Here is a 21,223-nt window from a genome sequence, read left to right as displayed (position 1 = left end):
TAATTATTAGTAGTAGATCAGAGAGTGCTTATTTCAAAGGTACTCATGAATTGCGACAAAATGTTAGGATCACTAACACCACAAAATAGGCAATAATCACCAGAAATGTTAGTTTACTTTTTTTTTTTTTTGGAACCAAAATGTTAGTTCACTTAGATTGTTAGTATCTAGCATTTTTTTTTTTAAAAAAATTATTTTATTTTTTTTATTATGAATCACAAGGCCAAACACAATCTTACATAGGCAATAATGTCGACAAAATCACGTAGTTTACAATAAACTAGTATTCCCCAAATCATATCCCTTGTTAATCAGGATTACATGCAAATGCAATTCAAGTTCTCTATCTCTTCATTTTCTATAAAATGAAAAGTAAAACAATATAACAACCCCCCTTTTAATTTCATATCTTTAGTATAAGAGAAGCAGTTGTGTATAGAGCCCATGCAAGAAATGTGGAAATGATGGTAGTCTTAGTAGGCATCCTTCTTTTATCAGTCCTTATTTCTTGGCAATCCCGTTTGACAAAACTCCTTTGAGTTGTAATTTTATTCGCATTTTTATTTCAGTGAGACTTTGAGTGTTTAGATGCGAATCCAACCCGAATCAAGCCTTTCAGAGAAGTTTGTGTTGATAAAGCTTTCAAGATTGCCACTTTGCTGATTATGACGGGGATCGAGCTGCCCGGTCAGCTCGCGGGGGTCGAGGGGGCAGCGCCCCTTGGCGGGTCCGGGGCAGCGCCACGGCGGGGTCGAGGGGCAGCGCCCCCGAAGCAAAATGCAAAAATGCATTCAAAGTTGCCTGTCCGATCATGTTATATTTTTCCAGTTTTTCCAGTTTTGGCCTTCCCGCTCGAGCGGGGAAAAGGGCGCTCGAGCGGGGTTTGCGACCTCTCAGCATCTTTGCTATACCTGCAAAAAATACTGGTGGGTGTGATTTTACGCTCGAGCGGATTCTCCTACGCTCGAGCGCATCTCAGTTTGTTCGCACGCAGTTTTTGGTCAGTCCGCTCGAGCGGGCTGTGTTGAGCTCGAGCAGAGATCGCGAACCCAGATTTTCAGATTTGATTAAAAGAGTTGGTTTTCTTCTGAATCTAGGATTACTTTTGGTTCTCTATAAATACTTGGTTTTCTCCCAAAACTAAGGTATTGAAAGACTTTTTTCCAGATCTTATTTTTGGATCTTAAGGTTTATATCTGGAGAGATTTTGCTAGTTTTCTTTGATGTTTTTATAGAGTATTCAACTCATGGTTTAAAGAGAGTACATCAAAGGTTGTGTTTTGTTCTACAAAAGAGAGAGTTGTTCTTCAGTTGTGGATTCTGAAGAGTTCGAGCCTGAAGCTTTGGTGGAATCCGGAGTGGCTCATCAGAAAGACAATTCCGTGGTGAAGATGGGGTTGGAAGAGGCACATAAAGGTTGGTTCAATTAGGCGTTGTGGATTCGCTAGGTAATTGAGAGTATACCTGTGTAATTCCTTTAAATCTTCTTAGTGGATTGTTCTTGTGGCTGTTGCCCGTGGTTTTTTGATCACAGTTGGAGGTGTCCAATTGTGGTTTTTTCCACGTTAAATCGTTGTGTTTCTTTGTCTTGATTGTTTGATTGTTTGATTGGGATTGTCATATTCTGCTTAAAATTGATACATAATCACAAATCAACATCTAGGGGATTTCTAGATTTTTCACTGGGCAACAATTCAACACCACAAAACCCGAAATCAACAATTGACCAAACAGTCCCTCCGAGTTCTTGCCCCTCAAAACTCCGATCAACCCTCCAACAAACGCAATTAAATTGATTGTTGCTGTTACTGCTAGTGACACAAACATGGGCGACTCAACTCCGAACTCAAATGTCCCTTGATCATACCTTTTGCCCTGTTCATTGTCTACTACTTTGCTGGTGACATTGAATCCCTGTGTGGCAATGCCTAAGTACTTCGATACGAATTCTATTAATCCAAACATGTAAGATGTGACTCCCCTCACCATCCACATCCTTTGATCACTCCACCACCTTTGAAATGTTCCTTTGGCTAAGATGTAGTCAAGACAATCTTGTCCATAGCTCCCAATAAATAGAAAAATGTACAAGAAAAACCAGTTATCCGAGACCTGTAACATTAGTTTAATTACAATTTGGGGTTAGTTTACATACATAAAATAGAATAACAGAAAAGTACAACAACAAAAAACATTACACTACATCCCTTGAGGTTTGAAGAAAATAAAATAAAATCGCATGAGTTTGATATAATTACAATGAGCTTCCATAAAATTTTAATTCACATAATACTTAATCATGTTTTCATTAAAATTTGTTAATCATATAGGTGAAAAAAAGATGACGTCAAATATTTTACATTATTTATCTTTGTGTGTTCACACAATTTATATTAGTTTTAGTTAATTTTTTTTTTTTTGAATGGCAAATAAATATTTATTAAAAATGTGAAAGAGAATAGATTTGGGACATGGGAACAAGCAAATCATGTGCAACTGACATAGCACAGGACCAAAAGAGTACAATCTGTGTAGCTTCAAGGCTGTGCAAGAAATCGGCAAGGCACCAAATTTAAGAGTGAAAAAAAAATAAAAAAAATAAATAAAGACTAAAAACATACAGCAGACCAAAAGGAAGCAGATCCAGCCAACAAACAAACAAACAAACAAAATTGCCCCTACATCAAAGACAAGAGAGTGTAATTATGTCAAAAGGGATATTAGCTTTAGTCATTTAAACCTTACTATAAAGAAGATAAGTGTAATTATGTTAAAATTATTAAACTTGTATTTTCTCTCAACGTTAGTGGAGGTTAGTGCAATGTACCCAAACAAAAATGTGCTAGTATGTTTTGTTCCCAAATATACGTATCCCTTAATCTCAATTCACTCACCGTCGTTAAATATGTATTAAAATTTTCATATCTCAAAATTCTTGCATGATCTAACAATTATGAATGGATTAGGAGAGAGGAACATAGATATTTGGGGATAGAGAGTACTTAACCTATTATCCTTATTATTTTTACCCAATATGGGCTTAACATGCAATAATGCTATGTAAACCCTAAAAAATGTTATGAATTTGAAATATGTGAATTAGAGAGTTTGGCTCACCATACACAAAGTTTAAATCAATCCTATATATTGAAATTTTAAGTGCTTAAATTTTCTTAATATTTTTTTCTATATATATTTATATATATATTTTCATCATGCACTATTAGAAATATGCCTTTTTGCGTCTGTTTTTTTGCGACTGATTATTTAACCGTCGAAAAAAATCATTTTTTATATCAAAATCTCAATTTACTTGACCCAATCATGTTCTTAACTTAAAAAAAAAACCCAAATCAGTTAAACTTGACCTATGTTCCCTTTTTCTCTTATTTCCCAAATCTGAACTCTCTATATCTCTCTCTCAAAATCTGTCTCTCGCTCGACTCTCGCTCTCTCTCACTCAAATCTCACTTTGATGAAGATTTGAAGATTTTGATCGATTGTTGATGAAGATTTGAAGATTTCAATCTGCAGTTGATGAAGATTTCGATCGATTCATAATCGAGATTCATAATCGGTAAGCCTAAACACTTCTCTTTGTCTCTCTCTAATGTTTGACACATCTTCATCGATTCAACTCTCTTTTTGTCCGTTCAAAACAGTGCCTTGTGAAGGCGAGCGCGTGTTCTATTTTCCTTAAGGACATATTGAGCAGGTTAGTTTCCAACTCTAGGCAATCGTATTCGGAGTTCTTTGTTTCTCTCAGAGGTTAGATTCATTAGGATCTTTCATAATGCTTTATAATTTTATCAGTTTTGTCTCTCTTGGTTGTGCATCTCTAATTGTTCATCAATTTTTTCATTAGATTCAAAATTGATGAAAAAATTGCTCCAAAATGATTGATTATTGATGAAGAATTGTATTTGATGGATATGTTTGATTATCTTCAGTCATCAAAATGATATTACTTCAATTTGTCCATCATACAATGATTTTAGGAATTTCTAAAATTTTATATTTATTATTTTGTGATCTAGAACTAGCTAATTATCATTGGCATGATCCACAATATATTCTTAGATACATATCTGATTGTGAATCAGGGTGATTTGAACATAAGTAACCGTTTAAATGCCTCAACTATTATTACCATCACCACCACCACTCCACTAATGCTACCACCATCACCACTGCCACCACTAACACAAACCAGAAAAGTTTTATCCCAAATGCAATTCTCAATTACTTTGGGTACAAAACCAGAAAAAATCTAAGATAAGTTAAGAAAAAATCTAAGAGTTAGATAGATGACTAATTGGAAATACTGGAATAAGTTAAATTAAGATGAAATTTTAGGAAGAGGCAAGGTAAAAGTTACTTAGACGTTGGGAAGGAGGCAAACACTACTAGAAAAGGGGCCTTTAGATATGAAACTTTTTGCGACGGTTTAAAAATAGTCGCAAAAAGTAAGTTTTTATGACGGCAAATAAAGCCGTTGCGAAACTTTTTGCGACGGATTGATTTCCATTGCAAAAGCTACACATTTGAGACAGATAAAATAATTCGTCGCTAATAGTATTTTTTGAGACAGAAAATGGTTGTCGCTGATAAATGAGAAAAAAGCCGTTATCATTAGCGATGGAAACAAATTACTTATTGCAAAAGGGTCCATCAGTTGTGAAAGATACTAAACCGTGGCAAAATGACCTAGTGTTATGTTTTTGTGCATCTGTTTGTCCATCATAAATAATAGAAGCCCTAACTCCTCCTATTTCATTCTTACGCTATATCTCTTCCTCTCATTGGAGTCACCTCACTCTGCTATCCTCCCACTGGTGTCGCCCTACTCTGCACCGATGGTCATTCGAGGAGAAAGTGCAGCAAATCTATCTGTCTCTCTATCTCTCTAATAACGTACAGAGCTTCCCAATCTCTGTTATTGTACATTTTTGATGTCATCGAAGATGTTTTCAAGATTATCTCAGTGTGAGGTGAGTTCTCATTGATTCATTCGAATTTGTTCGATTTTTATCACTTTGATCGCTATTAAAAGTGTAATGTTAATTTATATTTTGGTCGATTGGCGCTTATTTTATAGTAATCTATAAATCTGGAGTGTTCTTGTTCTGTTTCTTTAGGTTTTGTAAATTGATTTTGTGTGGATGCTTTTTCAAGTGTTTGGTATAAAACACAAAAGATTCTAGGGTTTTGATTTTGGTTTTTTAATTTTGTATAATTTTGAGTTTTGAAAGCTGAACTGAATTGCAGTGAATGTGTGAATCAGAAGCTGACACCTATACTCTGTATAATTAAACAACATGTAGAATTTTTCTTAGCTTCTTATTAGAGTCCACAAAAAAGTTGGTGTTGGTTAGCTTTTGATCATTTGGGTTCTTTATTTATTTGGAATTTTTCAAATATATTTGTCCTCATCTTCTTTTCCTTCATATAAAATTATACCAATCACTTTGATGTTTGGGTGCAAGCATATAACTTTCGATACGTGTTCCTATTTTTGATGTTTTCAGCAGCAAATTTGGTTGTGGCTAACGCAGCAAAGGCTGTAAGTATGGAGAATATTATGGTGAGAACTTGTTGTTAGCTTTAGCCGTCTTGTTTAAATTTAGTTAATGTTTAAAATGAGTCTTTTTTGTTTTTTGATTTGTCAATCAGGCTTAGACAGAAGTATATAGTAGATCATTCCCATTTTTTCCGAGTCCTATATGCAAGTTTTGCTTCTTTTTTTCTCTCCCATATAATCTCAGGAAATACCGGTATCTTTCTTCAAGTCAGGAAGGAGCTGCTTCTGTTTATACTTTAGCAGATGGAAGTGTTAGAGATTGGTTTGGAGGCTTCCTATATTCAGCTGGACAACAGGCTAATGAAGTTGTTCAGGACCAGCTATCGGCTCTTAGTTTTACTAGGTTCATATTCTGTATACTGTTTCTAAGTTTGAATTTGGTCATTTGGGGATTATATATTTAATAGTCTTATCTGCTGTTCATGCATGTTCCTTTTTGCAGCTTGGCTGTTATATTTGGCGCGGGGCTTGTAACTAGCCTTTCTCCTTGTACACTGAGTGTTGTGTTTTACGACTGGCCCTTGGTTATATTGGTAACAAATATTTGGTGTTAAATTTTGTGGTAAAATAATTTGATACTGGGTTGTTACTGATACACTTGGCATGCCATGTCTGATGCAAATTCTTGGACTTGCTGAAATCATCCAGGAGCTTTTGGCTCAGAGAAAAGCAAAATAGAGGTAAATAACTTCTTTTAATTCTCGTCTTTCGCTTCCAATTTTGTGGTTTCCATATTATGTGATTATGTGGTCAGGGATCATTGGATCATTTCAGAAATCAGCATTAGCTTAGAACTGTGTCGGTGTGCTAAGCTAAAATACTGCTTAGATGTTTTTAACAGATAAATTTGGTAGATGGAAATTTGAACAGTTGCCACTTCTACCACCCTAGCACCAAGTGTCTAAGAATTGGGTGTAGTTTTTTTGGAGAAGTTACTTTTGATTATATTCCTTTTGTTTTTATTTATTAAACTGAAAATATTTAGAATTAGATTAGTTTTCTAAGCTCCTTGCATTTGGTGGTTTTCTTTTCTTTTTTTTCTTTTTTCTTTTTTACCTTTCTCTTGCTTATGGTACTCAATTTCGCATGCTTATTGGTGATAACAGTATATATATATATATATATATATATGTGATGACAGGCACTTTTTCTCATGTTTAAGTTTTATGTTTTTCATTGTTTAGGTCATTGGGAACTTGGTTGCATTTTCATTGGGATTGGCTACTACGCTGGCCATCCTTGGTATATAAGCATCATTTGCTGGAAAGGTGTATGGACAGATAGGGCAGGGACTACCTGTGGTTGCTTCTGGTTTGGCCGTAATTATGGATCTAAACCTCCCAGAGGTGATTTATTGTATCAATGCTATGATTGCTCAATAATCTTGTTTTACATCTTATGTACTCATTTTCAATACTTTTTTTTAATCTCTCTTTTGCGAAGAATTTGTTGTTCTTTGCTTTGATTTAAGGCCCACTCCATGAAAGAGATTTTTCTATATGTTACTTTCATCGTGATAGTTCTGTACCAAATAACTGTAAGTTTTTTGAACAAGAAAGCGGAAACGTGACAATTTGAAATTATTATAACCCCAAAGTTGCCAATGGGAAATCAGTTCTTAGTCTAACTGAAGTGACCAATCTAGAAACTATAGGAACTACCTGAGTAAACAATCATTTTTCCTCACATTCTTCTTTCTCTCCTCTTACGATGTTGCATACCATGTCCTTTCTAAGGTAGCTAAACCTAAACCTACATTATGTGATTGATTTTTAGAAGGTGGCTCTTCCAAAGGCATAGACTTTTGGTTTGGCTGTATATCCATGTTTAAGTTTTCAGCATACATAAAACTTGAGCCATGTTATCTATTCGACCCAATTGGTTTCCTTTAGCAAGGCATACTTAAGTATGTCTAAACAGAATCACTTAAGTTGTAGATAAATATTGTTTTTATCTATTTATTTCTGGCTAATATCCCCCCCCCCCTTTTTTTTTCCATGGTTTGCTGGCCGATATTGCAGATAATTGAGTTACAGCTTCCTTCATTTTTCAATAACTTTGATCCTCGTGCTACTGCTGCTAATTTCCCTTCAGGTAATGGACTTCCTAATTTTACCATCAGCTTCTCAAGTATTCATCACTGGGGTTTGACTGGCTCTTGGCTGTGCTTACAACATGAAAGTGCAACTAACATTTTAAAAAATCTGACATGTCAGATGTGCAAGCATATTTGGCTGGGCTTACATTTGCATTAGTTGCTTCACCTTGCAGCACTCCTGTGCTGGCAACCCTGCTTGGATACATAGCTGCATCCAAGGTACTTTTAAATGTTTATTGATATCAATTTCCATCTGAATTATTACCTTTTCAGACTGCTTTGTACTAATCGTTCTGGGCCTATAATGATGGCTTAGCACTCTTATAGGAAGCAAAAAGTCTGCCCAAGAGAAATTTTGAGACCCAAGAGGGGCTATGGCTCCCCTTTTTCCGAACATAGGCCCGCCCCTAGATCCATCTTTTAAGTTGATAGTTTGCATAATGCTTACTGGTTGATTATTTAATTCAATCCTCAGTTCCAATTAATTTGATGAAGCTAGGGTTGGGTGGGTGTTAATAGGGAAGGTGCATTGATATTTACACATATATGACTTTAGTTTTGGAGTTTGAATAAGACTTTTTGACTGGAAAAATAAAAAAGAAAAAAAAATGAATCTATTGCCTTTGTCATCATTTGGGGGTTGCTCTAACAGTTGAAGCCAGTCTGGATTTGCTAAGATTTATATAATTTTATATAATCTTTAGTGTTTTGACAACTTTGAAATGGTTGCACCAGATTTGCCTTTCTCATACCTCTTTCAGATTCAAATCTGTCTTTCTATTGGAGCTCTCATGATCTCAAAGGTGCCTTCTTTTCTTTTCTTTTTTCACTTCTCTTTAATGGGTATTTGATAGTTTTTGTGCTTGTGTTTTGAGTACTTCGAATGTGTTGTTCCCTATATTTTCCAATTCTTTGGTATTCAAACCCTACATTCTTTTGGCTCTCTCATTTCAATTGGCCTCGTTTGGCAAGTTGCTTTTTTAGCCAAAAAGCCAACAATTTATACCAAAAAGTCAAAGATTCTTTTTTCTCTTTACTTTTTGCACATCTTTTCGTAAAAAGTCAAAAAGTCATCCTAAACATACTAGTTTTTTTTACATCATATTTTAGCCAAAAAGCAAAAAAATTACGAAAAAAGCTACGAAAAAAGCCTGTTCCCAAACGAGGCCGAGTCTCTCTTTATTGGAACTCCCATGATCTCAGAGATGCACTCTTTTCTCTTCTTTCTTCACTTCTCTTTAATGGGTATTTGATAGTTTTTGTGCTATTGTTTTGGATACTGCGAGTTTCTGTGCTGCCGTTGTTGTATAAAAAAATCCTAAATGTCCAATTGGAACTGAGATTGAAGAACCCACTGTAATTTATAGGTTTTTGATGATGGGTTGTCGAAATTTTGAATTTTTGATTTGGGTATCATTCATATTGTCTCTGTTCTGGTTTTCTACTGGATTTACTCCTGCAGACTAGTATCTTATAGATTGTGGATCACCCTACAAAAATTATACTTTTAAAGACAAAATGAAGGAATTTAAAAAAAAAAAATTAATTATGTTATTACATTTTTTTGACGAGTCTATTTGGTTCCAAAATATTTAGTAACTTTTTGCCTACAATTTTAGTTGGCCCCCAATAAACTCAACTCATATATTATTTTATTTTCAGAATTTCAATAGTTGGGATTTCACTCTTTGAAGAATGGCTCTGTCTCTCTGAATTTATATTGTGTTTAACTGCATGGCATTTTATAGTATGAAGGCACCTGGTTAAGTTTGATATATGTTTTTGCAGATTTTGTTGAGGGAATAGTTGATATGATTGAGCGGGTGATGTTGGGAGCCAAAGATTATGTTGCTTTTTTTTTTTTTTTTGAAGACTTGAATTTTTTAGTACAGTGTATTTAAGGATGGTTAATGGATAATATCTATTATAAATTTAATTAATTTGCTAATTTTGTTATTTTTCATTAACAAAAAATTGTTTGGTGCTTGTAATTGATTTTTTTGTTGTAGCAAACCCATATATGATTTTTTTTTAAAGAAATAATTATTTGTGACAGTAAAACAATGGTCGCTAAAAGTGTTTTATTTATTTATTTATTTTTTTGCGACGGCAAAACAGCTGTCGCAAAAAGTAGTTTAAGGTGGTCGCAAATAATTTGCGACTGTTGTTTTGCCGTCGCAAAAAGTATTTGTCACCCCTACATTTGCGTCCCCCATTTGTAGTTGCATAGGCCGTCGCAAAAATTCTTTTGCGATTGTATTTTTATTATTTGCGATGGCTTGTGACGGTCACAAAAAGTGCTTTTTTTTAGTAGTGATGTAGGATTTTTGTAATTTAATTATGTGTATATAGATTTTTCTTTGTCATTGATATCAATTTATTGAAGACTTAAGTAGAACTGAATTGACTAGTGGAGGCACGTACATACCTTAGGGAAGATGGAGATTCCATTGAGGAGGGTGAGCTGAGGGAGGAAAGCATATATGGTGATTGGAATTGACCAAATGGGCCAGAAAGCATAGTGTGCATAGGCAAGACCCATCAGAGGCCCCATAGCCTTGGAACCAAAAGTTACTGGACAATATTTGGAGAAGGTCACCTCAAGTAGGCCCACACACCATCTCTTGGTTTGACTTAGGACATCATTGAGGGTTATGGGTACTTCCCCTAAAAATGCTGCTCTATTTGGATGGCAAAACACAGACTTCCACCCCTCACATTGCAGCCTATAACCAGTAAAGTAGTCCTCCACCGGTGACCCATATCTGAAGCCCAACTGCATATTTTGCAACCAAGTCAATGTTTTAACAACAATAATAGTAACAGTAAATCCTACAGTTATAGAGAAAAAAAAAGGGTAAATTACAGTTTTCTTCTCTGAGTTTTAGAGAAGTCAGCTTTGGCACATATGTTGACTTCCTTTTTAATAAGGTTAAAGGAACCAAAATTAATGCACATGTTGTGAAGATAAAAAAATAAACATGCTAATATATATATATATATATATATCAATGTAAAAGAGATGATAGTATCATTTTTTCGTACATATGACTTACCAATTACCGATAAAAAATGGGTTAATTGTTACGTGAATTAAAATCCTTAGGGTTGTATTTGGATCATGAATTTGGGTAGGAATTTAAAAGAAAAAAGAAAATGCGATAAAAACAGAGAAAACAATTAGCTTATATTTAATACGTATTTCGCTCATCTTTTCATTTCCTTTCTAAATCTATACATAAAACGCAACCTAGGAAAACTCAATTTTAATAAATCAAATTTATGAAGACTTACTATATTTTTTTGAAACTTCAGTGAATGTTAGTGTGATTTATCCACACACAAAAAAGAAAAGAAAAAATGTATAATTCAAATTTAATTAACAAGCTTTTAGCTTACCTTGGAACCCCAATTGGTCTGGTTCTCATACTTGCAATCTGCAACCTGGTGTGCCAATGCCAATACTAGTTGGGCCTGGATGGGCTTGCTTACAACATGGTCCGGCCTCAATTCGGGGATTTCGGGAGCCAGAAAAGATGATGGGCCTCCAAAAAAGACTCGGTGAGAAAAAAAGCATCCAGTCCCAACATAACTTGGGCCTTGTAGGCCGTCCATTCCCACAGGATTGATTTGGAACAAGCGTTTAAACTCACAAGCATAAATATCATCCTTGTTGAGCCCGTGAAAGATCTGAGGAAACTAAACGTACCCTAAATTGGGCCTAAGTTTAGGGTCCGAGAAGAAACATAACATGCGGTGAGGCGTTTGGGGATCATTGGAATACATGTCACAATCTAGGGTCAGGACTATAGGAGCATTTGTCATGATTGTTGATACTCGAACCTTCAAAAATAAATAAATAAACTTAAAATTAAAAAAACATTATCAATAACTTATTTATTTATTATTTATGGATAAATTACAAATGCATATTTTGAAATTTACTTAAAATACGATTTTTTTTTTATATAATTTTGAAAATTACATTCCGCTTTTTGAAATTTCTAATTTCATTATAAGTTGTCCCTTTTATTAATAAAATATCAAGTCAATTAAAATTTTTGTATATGCATTTTATATAAAATAATGTGACTTTTTCTGATCCATCATTTTGAGTTATATTCATTATTCTAGTTCATACTTTTAATCTAAATAATAAGCTCTTGCATAAAAATTTGATTTCAAAATTATTTTCCTTGGTTAAACATGCTCATCGATCATTCAAGGTAGAATCTCTCTCAACATGGCCATTGACTTCTATTCAGAGGTCACTTGACAAATGATTGTTATAGTACATATGCAATGTGAAACTTATGGAAAAGGAGCTGGAATTTTTTGCCTTAATATGTCTGCAATCTTATTATTTATAATCACATAATTTAATATTAAATTTAAAAGCTATTAAAACATAAGAGAGGGAATACTACGTTTTTGGGATGAAATCTTAATTCTAGAAAAAGATTTTTTTTTTAATGCGGATAAAATAGTGTAATGATATACAAATAAAATATATATATATATATATATATGGTTTGATTTCTCTCAAATTGTCATCTTAACTTGAGAGAACGTTTAGGCTTGGTAGGCCTATTTTGAAATCGATTTCGGTGATCCCAATCATTCACTTGTTAGGACTCGTTAAGAAGGATATTCATATAAAAAATTAAGCTGATTGGATATCGGTAACTATAAGTTTGAATCAAATTTGTTTTAAAAAAATAAATGACAAATATTGAAAAAAACTAGAAATCCCCTAGATGTTGATTTGTGATTATGTATCAATTTTAAGCAGAATATAACAATCTCAATCAAACAATCAAGACAAAGAGACACAACGATTTAACGTGGAAAAAACCACAATTGGACACCTCCAACTGTGATAAAAAAACCACGGGCAACAGCCACAAGACAATCCACTAAGAAGAATTAAAGGAATTACACAGGTATACTCTCAATAACCTAGTGAATCCACAACGCCTAATTGAACCAACCTTTATGTGCCTCTTCCAACCCCATCTTCACCACGGAATTGTCTTTCTGATGAGCCACTCTGGATTCCACCAAAGCTTCAGGCTCGAATTCTTCAGAATCCACAACTGAAGAATAACTCTCTCTTTTGTGTATAACAAACAAACCTTTGATGTACTCTATTTAAATCATGAGTTGAAGACTCAATAAAAACATCAAAGAAAACAAATAAAATATCTCCAGATATAAACCTTAAGATCCAAAAAATAAGATCTAGAGAACTTCAATCAATCACCTAGTTTTGGGAGAAAACCAAGTATTTATAGAGAACTAAAAGTAATCCTAGATTTGGAAGAAAACAAACTTCTTGAGAAATCCGGATTCTGAGGTTCGCTCGAGCGAATCTTTTCTGGCTCGAGCGAGCAGTGTATTTTTCATGATTTCTACTAGTGCCTTGGCTCGAGCGACGGATCCTTGGCTCGAGCGAGGAATACACTTTTTCAGGTTTTTGTATGGACGCAATCCTTGGCTCGAGCGCGCATTCCTTGGCTCGAGCGAGCAAGCCCTAGCTCGAGCGAGAACTCCTTGGCTCGAGCGAGCAACGACGGACATGCAATTTTGAATGCAATTTTGCATTTTGCTTCGGCCGCGAGCTCGAGCCCCGTAATAATCAGCGAAGTGGCAATCTTGAAAGCATTAACATCACAAACTTTTCTGCATGGTTCAATTCGGGTTTGGATTCGCATCTAATAAACTCATAGCCTCACTGAAATAAAAGTGCGAAAAATAAATACATCTGAAAGGAGTTTTGTCAAACGGGGTTGCCAAGAATAAAAACCTAACAATCTCCCCCTTTGGCAATGCCGTGACAAAACACATCTAACAAATAAAATCCTAATCACCCCAACCCATTACATCCAACAAAAACAAACTTCTTTCTCAAGGTCATGATCTGTAAAACAATCATTAGTGCCACAATCTCCAAAACAACTATTAGTCCCACAAGAGTATATGAAAAAGCAATAGACATATGACACGATTATCTTGAAACATGAGATGGAAAACATGAATAGATGAAAACTAAGATTCATGAAAAACAACTCTCAAACAACAAAAGCAAGATTATAAACCACACAAGCAATGATATGACGATGTAAATACCATGAACATACAAGAAGGGCAAATAGTGCATAGTAACATGCAAAACATATAGCCAATCTCCCTTACAAAACATATCAAAGTGATCATGCTAAACAACTCTTGTAATGAAAAACCAAACTCCCCCTCACTAAAAGCAACCACAAACACTGAAAACAGTGAACAAGAAGAAAACGATAAAAATAATATGGTGGAGCAAGCAAGGAATTTCATATTAGTACCTTAAAACACATAAGATTATCCAAGAAGCACCATTACAAGAAAACACAATGTGCACAGTCTGTAGAATATTCCTAATGCAAGAAAGTGATGCATTATGTGAAAAGCATAGATCCCATGATAAAGTGTGTGTGTGACTCTTGGAGTTCGACAAACACTAGATTCAATCCTAGTAGTGATATGAAAGTTGGACCTCCGACAAGAGAATCTAAGCACAACAAAGGAAAGTCAAACCACTAGGAATCAAGGGGTATTTGGTGAGTAAAGGCGGAGGCTCCCCCTCAATCAATGAATCTTTTCCCTTTTTTTTTCTTTCTTTTTTTTTTCACATGTTTTTTTCTTTCTTTTGCATATTTTGTCTTCTTCTCTTTCTTTTGCTTTTGCTTTTTCTTTTTCTTTTTCTTTTTCTTTTTCTTTTTCTTTTTCTTTTGCACAATCATTGGTGGCTGACACGCTCAAGAGTATGGAAACCGAACCAGAGAAGCATGGATATAATAAGGATGGCCTGGTTGGTGACTCTGAGGTAGCCTTTTCCTCATGGCTAGACTGCAAAGAATTAAGGGGAAAGCCATGGGGATGCAAAAGGATAGTAGGTGGTTAAGAGACTCAACATCACCCATGATATGCTAGTATAGGTCAATTCCTCTAGAAACGCAAAAGATCAATGACAGAAGTCCATAAAAAAATAATCACTAAGGCGGAAGACTCCAAAATTTGCTAATCCAAGAGTGTGTACAGAATGAGACATACTAATCAAAAAACACACACTCCAGAATGAGTAATGACCACAGAAAGCACACATATATTAACATGTAATAGGTTTTCTCATCAATTCCAATATGCACCAAGGACCACTCAAAAAATTTCAAGCTTGCAAAACCATACTAAGAAAATCTTTTTGGGATTTTTTTTTTTTTTCAAAAATAAAGCAAGACAAAAAAAATAAACAAGCACACATGTTTTTATTAAAAAACAATACACAAAAAGCTAAAACAAATAAACAAATTAACACAAGTCAAGTTTCCTCACCCAAATCTTTTTGATCTTAACAAAATTAGGTCTAGCGGTCTTGGTAAATGTCGTGGCATTGTGAACACCCTCATGAATCTTGGTATTCTGCCTGGACATGTAAGGTTGTCTCCTAACCCAAAAAGTATTCAGATTTCTACCCTTTTGAGACACTTTCCCATGCAACTTATAACAATAAGGGCGAATATGACCATGCATACCACAATGATGACAAATAAAAACAGGGTGTACCTTCTTTTCTTTTACCTTACCAACTCTAGGGAGTTTGAGAAGTCTTTTCTCTTGTTGAATCTTTTGTCCTCCCTTTCCTTGAGTTCTTGTATCATAAGATGAGGAGGCACTCTGTTTTTGCTCTTTCTTACCATCAAAGCCAATGCCATTTTTGTCACAACTCATGTGTTGAGACCCAATGATATCCTCCAAAGTCTTTGATCCTTTGTTCCAAAGACCAATGGTAACCATAGCACACTTGAGCTCTTCCTCTTTCTTGACCATTAGTTCTTCCAAAGCAACTTGTGACATCTCAAGAGATTCAATCTTTTCTTCATACATGGCATGGGTTTGCAGCAGCTCATTCCTCTCTGTCTCACAAGTCAACAGTTTTGCACAAAGAACTTGTCGATCATCAGCTACCTTGATTGCATTAATTCTGGCCTCGGAAATCTCCTCCTTAAGTTTGACATTCTCACTTTCACATGTTTTGAGTTTCTTTGTGAGTTTGTCATTTAATTTGAACAAGTTAAGAGATTCCTTATACAACTTTTCATAAGCTTGCTCAAGCTCTTCATGATCACTCTCCGAGGATTCATCATCAGTGATATTCTCAACTGACATCTTCGGAGAATCTGTTTGTCCTTCAACTTCGGAAGTCGCCATGAAAGCAAGAAATTGTTTATGTCCCTCTTCGCCTTGGTCTCCATTGTCACTTTCATCTTCATCAGATTCTGATTCATCATCCCAAGTGATAGCGAGGGCTTTCTTCTTCCTCAACTGAGTGGGGCATTCTTGAGCAAAATGGCCAAATCCTTGGCATTCATAGCATTGGAGTCTTTCAGAGTTTCCTTGTATCTTTCCTTTCTCCTTCTTGGCTATAGAATTAATTTTGAGTTTATCTTTGCCTTTAGATTTATGAGAATGAGTAGATTCCAAAAGATTAGGATTCTTTTTCAAAAAAGATTTTTTAAATTGTTTAACAAAAGCAGCCGTAATCTTGGAATCTATATCACAATCCTCATCAGAACCCTCTCTAACTTTATGAGCACTACTAAAAGCAATATCTTTTTGTTTCGTTTTGAAATTCCTGTGTGCCTCATAAGTTTGGAGATTTCCAACCAACTGATCCAGCTTGAGGTTGTCAACATCTTGAGCCTCCTCAATAGCCGTAACTTTTGGTTGGAACCGATCGGGCAAGGATCTCAAAATTTTTCCCACAACTTTGGATTCTGGAATTTTTTCACCTAAATTGAAGCTGGAATTTACAATGTCACTCAACTTCGCATAAAATTCATCAAAGGTCTCACTATCTTTCATTGAAAGGTTTTCGAAACTAGATGTGAGCCTTTGAAGTTTTGAACGTTTCACAGAAGGAGTGCCCTCATGAATAGTTTGTAAGATATCCCAAGCCTCTTTTGCGACTTCACAATTGCAAATACGACTAAATTCTTCAGGTGTGACAGCGCAAAAGAGAGAATTGATAGCTTTACTATTCCAGCTACAATTTTGGTAATCAGTTGTGTCCCACTTATCAATTGGTTTGGGGATTGTAACTCCATCAACGGTAATTGTTGGTTCAGTCCACCCATTCATGACGGATTGCCAAACTTTTTCATCAATAGATTTTAAAAAAGATCTCATCCGAGCTTTCCAAAAAGAATAATTGGATCCGTCAAGTAAGGGTGGTCGAACCATAGAATTTCCTTCACGAATTGTATCCATTATCACAAATCAAACAAGATCTCGTTCTTAAAAGAATTTTTTTTTTTTTTTTAAAAATAGAACGACCTGCTCTGATACCAATTGAAAAAAACTAGAAATCCCCTAGATGTTGATTTGTGATTATGTATCAATTTTAAGCAGAATATAACAATCTCAATCAAACAATCAAGACAAAGAGACACAACGATTTAACGTGGAAAAAACCACAATTGGACACCTCCAACTGTGATAAAAAAAACCACGGGCAACAGCCACAAGACAATCCACTAAGAAGAATTAAAGGAATTACACAGGTATACTCTCAATAACCTAGCGAATCCACAACGCCTAATTGAACCAACCTTTATGTGCCTCTTCCAACCCCATCTTCACCACGGAATTGTCTTTCTGATGAGCCACTCTGGATTCCACCAAAGCTTCAGGCTCGAATTCTTCAGAATCCACAACTGAAGAATAACTCTCTCTTTTGTGTATAACAAACAAACCTTTGATGTACTCTATTTAAATCATGAGTTGAAGACTCAATAAAAACATCAAAGAAAACAAATAAAATATCTCCAGATATAAACCTTAAGATCCAAAAAATAAGATCTGGAGAACTTCAATCAATCACCTAGTTTTGGGAGAAAACCAAGTATTTATAGAGAACTAAAAGTAATCCTAGATTTGGAAGAAAACAAACTTCTTGAGAAATCCGGATTCTGAGGTTCGCTCGAGCGAATCTTTTCTGGCTTGAGCGAGCAGTGTATTTTTCATGATTTCTACTAGTGCCTTGGCTCGAGCGACGGATCCTTGGCTCGAGCGAGGAATACACTTTTTCAGGTTTTTGTATGGACGCAATCCTTGGCTCGAACGCGCATTCCTTGGCTCGAGCGAGCAAGCCCTAGCTCGAGCGAGAACTCCTTGGCTCGAGCGAGCAACGACGGACATGCAATTTTGAATGCAATTTTGCATTTTGCTTCGGCCGCGAGCTCGAGCCCCGTAATAATCAGCGAAGTGGCAATCTTGAAAGCATTAACATCACAAACTTTTCTGCATGGTTCAATTCGGGTTTGGATTCGCATCTAATAAACTCATAGCCTCACTGAAATAAAAGTGCGAAAAATAAATACATCTGAAAGGAGTTTTGTCAAACGGGGTTGCCAAGAATAAAAACCTAACAAATATAATTTGGAGTTGGTCTTTCAAATTATCATCTTAACTTGAGAGAGCGTTTAGATTTGGTAAGTCTTATTCTGGAGTTGGTCTTTCAAGTGATGCCCAAGAGAGGCAAATGGTGAGGCTCATTGGGTTGCTAGAGCTGGGCTTAGGGGTTCCCTCCCTCTTGATTGGGTCAGGCACACTCCATTAGAGCTTGCTAATATGCTTGACTCTTTTTGGATGTAATTGAGTTTCTTCAATCAAAAAAAAGAAAAAAAAAAAAGAATACCAATTTATTTTTTATAATATAAATTTAATTTAAACATATAGATATTGATATCCGACCATTTTAATTTTTTACATTAATATCTTATTCAACAAATCTTAAGAAATGAACCATTTGAATTACCGAAGTTAGTCCCAAAATAAACCTAGCAAGTCTAAACGCTCTTTCAAGTTAAAATAACCAACTTGAAATAAGTTAAATCCATACAAAATATGTGCAAAATGATAAGTTGAGATGTGAGTCTATCACTTTAAAATTTAACACCCATCAAGATGCATATATTATTTACAAAATTATCACTACTATGTCATTCTCATAATTAATTCAATATAAATTTATTTAGAAGGATTGCATTTTCCAATAAAATATCACGTGACATCATCATTTTGAATTGGTATTTTTTTTTCATTTTGTTAGGCAAAACAAAAATAAAGTCATGAAAGCCATCAGATGAGAATACCATACCCAAAATTGCTGAGAAGGAAAAGGAAAAACTTACAAGGGCATTGAGAGCACCAGCCTTAAAGTGATGTGGCGACGTTTTGCTTTTGTGTCTGGATACGTAGATAAGATTTGGCATTGATTCGCCTGTGATGTCTTTGTCTCTCCCAATCTCCAACAAAACCTGCTTTTCATTACAGAGGTGTAGTGCTTGTAAACACATTGACGTGAAGCTGGTGTTAAACTTAGACCACATACAATACTATGATTAAATTTGTATATTAAAAGTGTGTTATTTTATCTCATATAATAGATTAAAAAGAAAATTCTATAATATATATTTCGTTATGATCTTTGTAATTTTTGGTTATGATCTATTGTGGTATTGGTTAATTTAATTATGAACTCTTGTTACGCCTAGCTAGTGTTTAGTTATAACCATTGGTTATAATTTATTATGATGTTGGTTATGATTTGTTGTGATGATTATTTTCATTATGCCTTATATGTATTCGGTTATGACGCATTATGTTTTTTTTTTAATTATAAATGAAAATAATTTAGTTATGACATTTGTAGTAATTAACACCACAAATATCATAATTTACATATAGTAAACATTTTTTAAAAAGAATTTTTATTGATAAATCTCATTTAGAAGTGTTCTAACCCAAGAAGTCCATGAAGGAATTTTTTAAACCTACTTAGTCCCATCATTTTTCTTGATTTACACTATTTTCTTAGACTCTTATGTCCTTATATTTAATATTGATATTTAATGTTGGGGGAGGATAGAGAAGGGAAAGGACCAAGGCATAGGAAATTTCATACACAAATTAAACAACATTGATGTTATTATTTTATATTATTATATAATGTGAATATATTTTTAATTGATAATAAATTAAAAATAATGTGAACATTCTCTCTCATCTGATGTAAATATATTTTTAATTAATAACACATTAAAAATAATGTGAACATTCTCTTTTATCTGATACGAACGTTCACAACAACTTTTTGAAAAATTTTCTCTCATCTAATGTAGTGATGTAAACGTTCACAATATGTGAACCTTCTTATTTTTAATTGACAACACATCAAAAATAACGTTTATTATATTTTTAATTGACAACAAATTCTTATTCACAACATGGAGTGATGTGAACGTTCACAATGTGAACGTTCACAATGTGAACATTCTCTCTCATCTAATGTAGTGATGTGAACGTTCACATTCGTATGTTTTAGTATGAATATGCATATCAAGTTTTTTACAACATAATGACAAAAATTCATTTCAAATTAATGCGAATATAATGATGTGAATATTCATTTCAATTACATGATGTGAATATTCAAGTAATCTTTCTTGAGGGAACCTAAGAACTGTTGTAATACTCTCCATGTTAAAACTATTGAACAAGTTTATGCTCTTGAAAAACCAAGAGAAACCTGTCAGTTATTTGATAAAAAATTAATCAAACGACATTTAGATCGTGGTTACAATTTTATGCATATTGGCTTAATTCAAATTGGTGTCAATCCATTAACTATGATAGGACAAAATACTTCTGTTTTACTCTGTTTAAGAGATGCCCGTTTTCTTAATTATAATGCTAGTTTAATGGGAATGATGGAAACTGGTCTTAATAAAGGTCCCGTACATTTTAACTGTTTTCCTGATTTTACATTAAGTTTACGAGATCCACATATTCTCAAGGCATTAACATTAAACATTCAGTTACATGGTGAATATACTGAAATGTTAGATTCTTCTCATAATATTGCTTTGATTTATCGTGTTCATTATAAATGTATGCAAACTAATTTAAATGTTCATGCTTTACATAAAAGTCCCAAAGATAAAACTTTACTAATCCAAAGCAGTAGTACTAATGAATCAAACATTAATATTCCTCACATGATTGAATGGAAAGATATTAATTTACCTGATCAATGGGTTACCGTCAATGAAAATTACAAACATAATCAACAACAATCTTCAATCCAAGATATTAAACATATCCAGCAAAATACTGATGGATCCGTTAATATTAAATTTAATCGTAGTCAGTCTTCTAGACATAGTACATCTAGTGTCCCTTCTGAAATATCAACTGAAGACGAAATATTTAACACTCCGTTATTTAGAAAAAATAGTCAAATCCATCTTGGTCCAACTAATACAAACTGACTTCGAAGAATTTATACCACCTGTCAATCCTCAACTAATGACAATCAAAAAAGATTTTACTCCTGATTTAGATAAATTACTTCTTGACTTTAGATCCAAAGAAAATAGGTCTAAAAGACATGCTTATAGTGCTAACTATGATTCTGCTCAACAATCTCGAATAACTAGAAA

General features: G+C 34.3%; 1 protein-coding gene and 1 pseudogene across 2 annotated transcripts in view; one reads left to right on the top strand and one right to left on the bottom strand.

Annotated features, from left to right (window-relative positions):
* Nucleotides 1-252: 252 nt before the first annotated feature.
* The window catches only part of LOC114315141 (cellulose synthase-like protein G3), a 97,955-nt gene continuing 76,984 nt past the window's right edge, over nt 253-21,223 (bottom strand). The window contains 4 exon segments of the mRNA XM_082902683.1: nt 253-2,112; nt 10,108-10,455; nt 11,079-11,522; nt 18,914-19,039. Coding sequence (XP_082758809.1) covers nt 1,660-2,112; nt 10,108-10,455; nt 11,079-11,522; nt 18,914-19,039 — 1,371 coding nt within the window. The 3' untranslated portion in view covers nt 253-1,659.
* On the top strand, nt 4,728-9,740 carry LOC114256745 (cytochrome c-type biogenesis ccda-like chloroplastic protein; annotated as a pseudogene). The gene is made up of 10 exons (XR_014349170.1): nt 4,728-4,991; nt 5,529-5,584; nt 5,794-5,924; nt 6,024-6,114; nt 6,230-6,261; nt 6,766-6,927; nt 7,603-7,675; nt 7,798-7,898; nt 8,441-8,482; nt 9,468-9,740. The product of XR_014349170.1 is annotated as a cytochrome c-type biogenesis ccda-like chloroplastic protein (transcript).

Source organism: Camellia sinensis, chromosome 13 (genome assembly GCF_055761805.1).
Source record: "Camellia sinensis isolate YWXY chromosome 13, ASM5576180v1, whole genome shotgun sequence".
Lineage (NCBI taxonomy): Eukaryota > Viridiplantae > Streptophyta > Magnoliopsida > Ericales > Theaceae > Camellia > Camellia sinensis.
This window is presented reverse-complemented; position numbering and strand designations above follow the sequence as displayed.